Consider the following 9,285-nt stretch of genomic DNA (forward strand, 5'->3'; position numbering starts at 1 on the left):
GTTGTAAACGGAGTCCACAGCACAAGAATTTCACACGTGATACTTGTACTACGGCAGGGGTGGGCAATTATTTTTCATGGGGGGCCACATGAGAAACCCAGATTGTTGCCAGGGGCCGAACAAATATTGTCATGTCGTAACCCATGGATGGGTAACTTTGATGATAGAGAGGGCCACAAAAAATGTCCTCGCTAACAGGTTGTGCTGAGGGCCGAACGGCGCCAGCGTGAAAAATTTGGTGCATTTGAAGCCACGTTTAGAGGAATAACTAATTTTAAATGAACAGTTGTGATGTCATTATTCAGTCTTAACCACCAATATTTCATCCTTTTCTCACTCACTCCTATGTCACCACCTGCTCTCAGGGCTTGAAATTAACTTTTTTGACCACCTGCCAATATGGCTGCTAGATTTTAAAGTTACCAGCCAATTAGAATTTCCACTAGCCAAAATGTTTTTCTTGAAATAAATCAGAATATGAGTGGGTTAATTTAAGCATAAGTATCAGTAAGTGGCCCGGGATGATCAAAGCCTGTGTTGCGGGTCACACGAACAAAAATGCAGTCTTGAAGCTAAATAAATCCAAAACCAATGAGTTAATTATTTAAATTTCTAATTCAATGTAGCCTTTTAGTCATAAAGATTATTGAAAGATATTCCATATTCCAGACTGAAATGCTATAACAGAAGTGGAGTATTGGCCAGAATGACATGAACATTTGGACACTTATTCAGCGGGTATCTTGCATGTTGCGTTCAGGTGCACTGTGTAAAAAAAAAAAAAAAAAAAAAATTGCAATTCCATCGCGGGCCGCATCCGGCCCGCGGGCCGTAGTTTGCCCATGTATGTACTACAGAGTGACAATAAAAATCTTGAATATATATATTTATATATATATATATATATATATATATATATATATATATATAAACATCCTGTGCATAAAAGCTGAAGAGAATGTGGTCATGGGTAGAGGATAATCCAAACATCTCGTCCACAAGGTGCTGCATACACAGAAAAGGAGTGGAGAAAGACCTTAACATATAACACAAAATAGAACACAACAGACACTGTAACAGGCAGGGTTAGATATGAGACATGAAGAGGGAGGATGAGTGGTGAGGTTAGATATGAGACATGAAGAGGGAGGATGAGTGGTGAGGTTAGATATGAGACATGAAGAGGGAGGATGAGTGGTGAGGTTAGATATGAGACATGAAGAGGGAGGATGAGTGGTGAGGCCATACAGAGGTGAGGAGGGAAACTGAACACTGAGGTTATTTTGTCTCCATCACTTAGAAGAAAATGGCAGAAGAGAGCATTGATGCCAGCAGGAGCAGGAGGCTGACGCTGATGCTGCCGACTCTGTTGCACATGTCACCCTCACAGCATTTCACATCTTTTCCCAGGGCTGCTGCCGCTACCGCTGCCTGTCCCTGTGTTATTCCTAAACACAAGGACTTGGAGGCGCAGCCCCTCATGCCCTGCCCTGCCACTATGAGAAGGAAAACAATGTTAGTGATGAGCTTAATGTTTGACCCATCTGTTCTACTGCATCACTCAACATTTCCTCTGAGCTGAGGAATGTGAATTGGAGTGAGTCGTCTGATGTCATATAGACCTGTTTACCTGTTGCTGAGATGCAGCGGTCCTCATCCCCCAAGCACTTTAGAACACTCATGCAGTTCCCCGCCTGGATATTGCAGCCATAGCACTTCTTACCGTTGGGAGAAGGTGTACTGGCCGCTGGAAGATGAAACTTAGATTGTTTATAGTGCGTTCATACATCAATTACATTATATGCCTTGTTGAGCAATTCAGCAGACACCCCCCCCCCACCCACACACACACACACACACACACACACACACACAAACACACACACACACACACACACACACACACACACAGATTACAATAACAACAACAACACAAGAAAATAATGTCTTGAGAAAACAACAAATAAATGTATATTACAGTGTCTTAATTGACAATTTTCCAGATTAAAGGCATGGGCGGAGATTGCGTGATTATCAAAACAGTAAATATAAGGAGGTTACCAGCGGCAGCTTTGTCGTTGCAGAAGTCAGTGGAGCAACACTTGTTGCTTATTGAGGTCCTGGAGATTCCAAAGTTCATGGAGCCGCTCATACACTGAGCAGCCACACCACAAGACATCATGGTCATTTTAGAAAGTTCTGCTTGACCTGCACAAAAAACAATAGCCTTTGTCAAATGATGTCAAATGCCAGACTCTTAGTTGCAGAAAAAAAAAGCACAGCTACATACCCATGTATTGAGCCATGCTAAATGTTGTACATTGACCCAGGGAACAAGGTTTGGTCTCTGTGATGGCTGTGCATTTTCCTGAGGGTCCAGCGACGCACTCATAGCATGTCAGGGTGTAGGCTGAGGGAACAGGTGAACAAGTCAGACAAGCTCAACATGACTTTTTTGTAATATCAACATGTAAAGCAGAGTGATGAAAGCAGACAACAAGGCAGTGGCAGTCTGCACAGCCCCTGCATATATACATTGAGTATAATATCATTGAAAAGGTTTGAAGTTGTGTATTTTGATTGGTTTACTTGTAAACATGTGCTGCTGAGTTCGTCCAATCGGCTGGTCACCTGCCTGCCTAAGGGAAGCGGGGGGACGCCCCGCCCAGCCCCCCCCCCCCCCCCCCCCCGGCCTCATCATCACCTCCAACTCCTATCCTCCCCTCCCCTTAATCATCACCTCCGACTCTTATCCTCCCCTCCCCTCCTCTTAGCTAGTATTCTCTAAACCTACGAACACTTAAAGACTACATTTTCTATTTCCTTTGGACTCTACTTTTTACTTTTTCAACTCCCTTCCCTGATTTTAGGATAATTTAAAAACTACATTTTTATATCCTTTCTGTTGGACTCCTTTTTACATTTTCAATTTTCTGTTCTTTTGTAAATTTTATTTCCATAATAAACCATTTACAGAGTTTCATTACCGGAAAGCTCTGTACATGGTTTAGCCCGGCATCTCTCGGCCTGTCTCGGAGGGGAGTCCCCAGATGGGGGTCCATTGCTGGGTCCACTGCTTGGGTGGGCCCGCCCCCCGCGTGGCCTGCTCTCTCAGTTCCCAGTCACTAGCTGGGGGCGGGTCTGGGAGCGGGTCGCGTGGGGGATGGGTTTACCCGGGCTACCATTGCTGGGCCCCTGTAGCACAACGACCTCACAAGGTTCCTCCTCAGCCAAGTCACTGAGGCAATCCATATGGTGGAAAGGTTTTCTTGCGTTCACTGGGGGTGTGGGGACGCCGCTGTGTCCCGGCCCGGCCTTCTCTCCCACGCCTTATGTGGGGGGGGGGGGGGGCGGGGCGGGGGGCATCGGTGCTCTTCATCACTGGTCGAGGGCTGCCGGTTGGTTTAGAACAGTTTAGGTAGGCGATAGATTAGCTACAGCCTAAGGCTGACCTGTTATAGTGTTCAGGCAAAGATCAGACTAGAGCAGAGTAGGATAGGCCAGATTAGGCTGTAGATTAGCTAGATACTATGTCCCAGTTAGCTCTGGTTAATGCTTAGAGTAGTCAGTTGTCTGATCTCCCCCCCCCCTCTCTTTCTCTTTCCCCCGCTCCTTTCCCTCTCCTTCTCTGTTCTCTCCTCCTCTCTGTCCTCTCCCCTCTCTCACATTCCCCCTGCACTCCTCCCCCTGCACCCTCCCACCTCTCCTTCTCTGTCCTCTCTGGGAAGGGGGGGGGGATGTGGAGGAGGAGGGGGCGGAGAGGTCTGTTCCCTCCCCCGCCTCCTCCTCCCACGTTCCCCCTGCTCTCCCTCCCCTGCACCCTCCCACCTCTCCTTCTCTGTTCTCTCCTCCTCTCTGTCCTCTCCCCTCTCTCATATTCCCCCTGCACTCCTTCCCCTGCACCCTCCCACCTCTCCTTCTCTGTTCTCTCCTCCTCTCTGTCCTCTCCCCTCTCTCATATTCCCCCTGCACTCCTTCCCCTGCACCCTCCCACCTCTCCTTCTCTGTTCTCTCCTCCTCTCTGTCCTCTCTGGGGAGGGGGGGGGGGTGGAGGAGGAGGGAACAGAGGGGTCTGTTCCCTCCCCCGCCTCCTCCTCTCGCGTTCCCCCTGCTCTCCCTCCCCTGCACCCTCCCACCTCTCCTTCTCTGTCCTCTCCTCCTCTCTGTCCTCTCCCCTCTCTCACATTCCCCCTGCACTCCTTCCCCTGCACCCTCCCACCTCTCCTTCTCTGTTCTCTCCTCCTCTCTGTCCTCTCTGGGGGGGGGGGGGGGTGTGGAGGAGGAGGGAACAGAGGGGTCTGTTCCCTCCCCCGCCTCCTCCTCTCGCGTTCCCCCTGCTCTCCCTCCCCTGCACCCCCATCTCTCCTTCTCTGTTCTCTCCTCCTCCACATTTCCTATTTTCTCCCCACCTCCCCCCTCTCCTCCGTCTATATTGCTCATTCTCTCCCCACCTCCTCCCTCCCCCTGCTCTCTTCTCCCCCACACCTCCCCTCCCTTCCCCTCTCCTGCTCTCCCCTCTTGCTCCTTCCCCACCTCCTATACCCTCCAGCATCTCCCATTCCCTCCCCCACCCCATCACTCTCTCACATTCCCCCTGCTCTTCTCCCTTCTCCTGCGCTCTCCTCTGCTCTCTCTTCATTCCTATATTTTCTATATTATCAATTGTTCAAATGTTATCTTTATTCTGTATATTCTTGTTACTGTTGTGTCAGCTAGAATTAGCTTGACATACTTTCTGTGAAGCCATCTGAGACATGCTTGTGTATTAGGGCTATATAAATAAACTTGACTTGACTTGACTTGACTTGGCTGAAGACAGCCTGAACTTGCTGCTCATTATGGATCATGTTTGGGCAGAAAACATGGGGCATTCTGTGCCAACACGCCCCCCTCACCCAAACTGCAAGGAGCACCTTTCCAGACGACACTGAAGCCAAAGCAGCATTCCTTTTTAGTACATCGGTAGATTCTAAAATTCTACCTTTGAATCCAAATACTTTTTCTAAACTTATATTCTTGTGTTTCAGTATTCTAAAATGTTCTTGAAGGGTTTCTACAGAGAACCTGGTTTGTTGACACTAAATGCACACTACTCCACTTCAACTACTATGTGGGACCCCACTATATACTATATATATACTATATACTATATATATACTATATACTATACAAAACCCTTACTACTCAAAGGAAAACAGATAACTTCAATCAAAAAAAATCCTACCTTTGGGGAGAAGTACACTCCCTATGATCAGAATAAGAAGATGCATTTCTGGATGGCGGGTGGAGTCCAAGTGGCTCAACGTTTGGGCAGTCAGCTTGAATAGTTCTGCTAAGTAGGAGGAGTGGTGTTTAGAAAAAGAAGGTTGCGCTTCAACAATGGGTTTCTCAGTGGAGTGCCAAACCCAAAATCCAAAATACGTTGGAAAAAAGGCTGAAAGGGCACATCTCAGTTTTCAAAGTCAAGGAGGACAAAATACTCACATTTTACTTGATTTATTGGCTCACATCACACAAAAACAAAACGCTTACGTGTTTCGGCAAAGAGCCTTCTTCAGAGCGTTTCAATAGTAGGCTACACATTCAGTCTGTTAATATAACAAGGCCAGAGATTACACACAGCTGGAAGTTGGACCCAATTATTTAGGAGCCAATCACCATGGATCTGGGTATAGGGAGGACAAATCACAGCATGAAGCATCACAGAAGCATCACAGAACATCATTATACTCTGGATGAAGAGAGAAACTAAACACACAAACTAAACTGTTTTAACCCAAAAAGCATTTTAAGCTGTAGTCATCATTGAGTCCGTTTGGTGTCATAGTATTGAGGAGGAGTGGTCTCAGGCAGGGGCTCTAGTCCTATTGGAGCCCTAGGCGAGACTTGATTTGGCAGCTTGATTTGGCAGATTAGTGGACGTGGACCAGCCCACTCAATATTTTGGTGTCGGCGCTACACGCGGCTTTAAGCATTATAACCATGCCTTTTAAGCGTAAAATTATGCACAATCTGGTCATTGGAGAAGTGCAGTAAACAAATCACAAGCTTCCCTTTTAAGCTTCAATTCCACGGAGCAATCCAGGCCGGTCAGAAAAGCCAAGCGCTCTGAGCCCCCCCCCTCCCTTTCATCCCCGTCTGTCTGTCTCCATATATAGGCTATTATTCAATATTATTATGCTTCTCAAACCAATCTAACTGCAGTTTAAATACTGCAAGCATGTAAATATGCTACACTATCGCAAGATCAAAGTGAAAAGAATGTTCTAAACGCATTGGCTAGAGAAATATAGCCTATCCCTATGTCATGATGAGATTAGATTGGTGAAAGTTTGTCCAGAATGCTATTGTTTTATCTCCCCTGCTACACACGTAGGATGATGCACATAAATATAGCCTAGATTATGTAAAGTCATTGCAGAAATGTGTTTTTATTGTAAAACTAAATGTGAAGTAAGCCAAGTCTTATTGGAGCAACATCACAGTAGGAAGTAGTATTGTGACGTTCGCAAACGACCCGAATCTATTGAACGGCTCTTTGCTATGAACGAAGGGAACCGAGTCCTACTTGAGAGCCGTTTTAATGTTATGCCCAAATTTCACTGCCTGCCGCTCCCCAAGACACACACAGGTTAGACCTCCCTCCCTCCCTCTGCTAGTCCGCTGAGCAGGGAGGATAGGTCGGGTGCACTCGCATGCTGTAGCTGGCCTGGGTGGGCGGACTCAGCTTAATATCAAAACCGGAGTACATCTGCCGACTTTCTGGGTAGCGAAGTGTTGCATGAATTGCATCAAGGACAGCCAACTTTCAGCTTAGTCAGTAAATTCACTGACTAAATAAGCAGATGATATGGTGTCACCTTGTGTAATGTTTACAATGCAGTTTATTATTATTGAGGATGAACCTGATGAAAATCACTGGCTGATTGAAACATTGTTCCTTTTACCAAATAAAGTAAAAAAAACAGAGTTCTGGTGTGCGGGCCTACTTCCTTCAAATGCTCTACTTTTAACCCAGCACCCTTCGACGATGTGCGTATAGCCAAACTAGCTCTCTACAATGCAGTTTATTGACATTAGGTCTGGAAATACTGTATGAGTAATTTAATGCTGCTGCAGTCCACTGATGCAAAATGAAATAGTGGTGGGTCTAATCAAATCTGATCCAAATCATACCATATCATTATATTAGTGATTTCTCAGAGAAACAGTAGTGCGCGCCCCATTAAAAAAAAAAGGAAGGAGGAGCCGCTATTTTGAACGGCTCTCAGAAAGGAACGGAGCCATAAGATCCGGCTCCCTTCAAAGAGCCGTAATTCCCATCACTAGTAGGAAGGCACAGTAGAACCGTGTTATGGCTGTCACTCATCTAAATCACATTAAATCTGTGAGGGATATATACAGTATACCACCAGCATTACATATATGTTTAGGGGGTTGTGTTTTGGGTTAGGGTTATAGGGTTGTGTTTTGATTTCGCGATTTTATTTTGTCCAATATTGAAATGTTCCACAATTGCATGTTGCGTTAAGAGAAACATTATTTCGATCTACCACTTACCCTATTTAAGCTGATTTGGTTGCTATTTTCTTGTCAAACGGATTCGCCTCAATGCATACCGGGAGATTTCACATGTGTGGCTTTGTGCCTGTCTGCTGTCTGATGCGCAAGAGAGAGGGAGTGAGAGAGAGAGAGGGGGGGACAGAGAGTGAGATGGCAAGCGAGGGGGTATCCGGGCTAGGCTAGTGGATAGCCCACACAAGCCGGCTATACCATCTATTGTACTCGCCAACGTACGCTCTTTGGACAATAAACTGGATTACATACACCTTCTGAGATCTTCCCAGCAGGCTGTGAGAGACAGCTGTGTTTTCGTATTTACGGAAACACGGCTAAACAACAACATCCCGGACTCCGCCATCCAGCTTGACCAGCTAACATGCTACCGAGCCGACAGAGTCCTCGTTGAAGGAGGAAAAACCTGCGGAGGCGGCGTTTGTGTTTACATCAATGATGCCGTCGGGATGCTGTGGTGGGTAAACACTGTTCACCTCTAGCAGAGTTCATGATCATAAAGTGCCGTCCATTCTATTTACCGAGGGAATACACAGCCGTCCTGCTCGTCGCTGTCTACATCCCTCCCAGCTCTAACAACAAGGACAGGGAGACAGCGCTGTGGGAACTGCATAGCGCCATCAGCAAGCTACAGACAGCCCATCCAGATGGGTTTTTCATCGCGGCTGGTGACTTTAACCACGCAAACCTTAAGTCTGTGCTCCCACAGATGTATCAACATGTTAAGTTTCCAACAAGGGGACAAAACATACTGGACTGTGTTAACACAACTGTGAAAGGAGCATACAAGGCTTCTCCCCTCCCCCCCCCCCTTGGCTCCTCTGACCACATCACTATTATGCTAATGTGGCGAAATGGTAAAGAGCAACGACAACGCCACCTGGGGAACTGCCCCCCAGGAAATACTCTGACCTGTGACTACACTTAATCACAGAAGGTCACACAGATTCGTACACCAATAAGGAGGGGACAAGAGACGGACTTCCAAGTATGACAAAGGTTTATTACTTAAAAGTTTACCAGGTTAAAAAGACAACCACATCCAGTACTAATTTAATAATGCCTGAGGGTCTAAATAAAGGCCACTGTTAATTGTGGGCAAGCCAAATGATGGCCAGGGCTCGCTTAGCTCGGGCAGACAGACTCAGATAAGGGGAAGAATAACTCAAAACAAAGAAAACTCACTGCAAACCAAACCACCACGTGTCACACCAAATCAAAGGGAGTGAGGGGGAACACCACCACCGGGGGAGTCTGCCGCTCAGGGCCAAAGCTCCTGCCCTGAGAAGAAAGAAATCAAAATTACACAAATGACAGACTCAGGCAAATACATATATCTAAAACAAACTACTCAAACCACTCACACACACACACACATACAAAAGGATTAACCCAAGGACTGGATTAATAACAAATGATAGAAACTAATACAACAGAATATTAATGCAGAAATAAACAAACACCAAGACTCAGCTGTAGGTGGGACCAGAGTATGAAAGGTTTAGTTCCACAGGTGGTCCCACAGCTGAGTCTGAAACAAAAATAATTAACAAAGAAAATAACCCAACGAAATAAACCAAATAATAAATGAAATAAAATAACCCCAGAAACCAGTTAGAAAATAAATGAATTACGTCAGAACCCAAAAGAAATAAATCAACTCAAAATAGAATTGTGGTGGGATGGGGGATCACACCAAGCCGTCCAATG

General features: G+C 46.1%; 2 protein-coding genes across 2 annotated transcripts in view; both read right to left on the minus strand.

Moving 5' to 3' along the window:
• Positions 1–1,296: 1,296 nt before the first annotated feature.
• On the minus strand, positions 1,297–5,319 carry LOC310799918 (uncharacterized protein; the record flags this gene model as incomplete). Its single annotated transcript, XM_083662527.1, has 5 exons — positions 5,225–5,319; positions 2,291–2,410; positions 2,062–2,208; positions 1,631–1,747; positions 1,297–1,496 (listed from the first exon to the last, which is right to left on the minus strand). Exons 1-5 carry the CDS (start codon positions 5,268–5,270, stop codon positions 1,297–1,299), a joined length of 630 nt encoding a protein of 209 aa, XP_083518653.1. The 5' UTR covers positions 5,271–5,319.
• Positions 5,320–8,781: 3,462 nt separating this feature from the next.
• LOC310800089 (uncharacterized protein) overlaps positions 8,782–9,285 on the minus strand; it is a gene marked incomplete at its 3' end in the record, with an annotated part of 4,146 nt that continues 3,642 nt past the window's right edge. The window contains exon 5 of the mRNA XM_083662668.1: positions 8,782–8,856. Coding sequence (XP_083518794.1) covers positions 8,782–8,856 — 75 coding nt within the window. The remainder of the gene's footprint in view (positions 8,857–9,285) is intronic.

This window comes from Poromitra crassiceps (genome assembly GCF_964638095.1).
Source record: "Poromitra crassiceps genome assembly, chromosome: 29".
NCBI classification, from domain to species: domain Eukaryota; kingdom Metazoa; phylum Chordata; class Actinopteri; order Beryciformes; family Melamphaidae; genus Poromitra; species Poromitra crassiceps.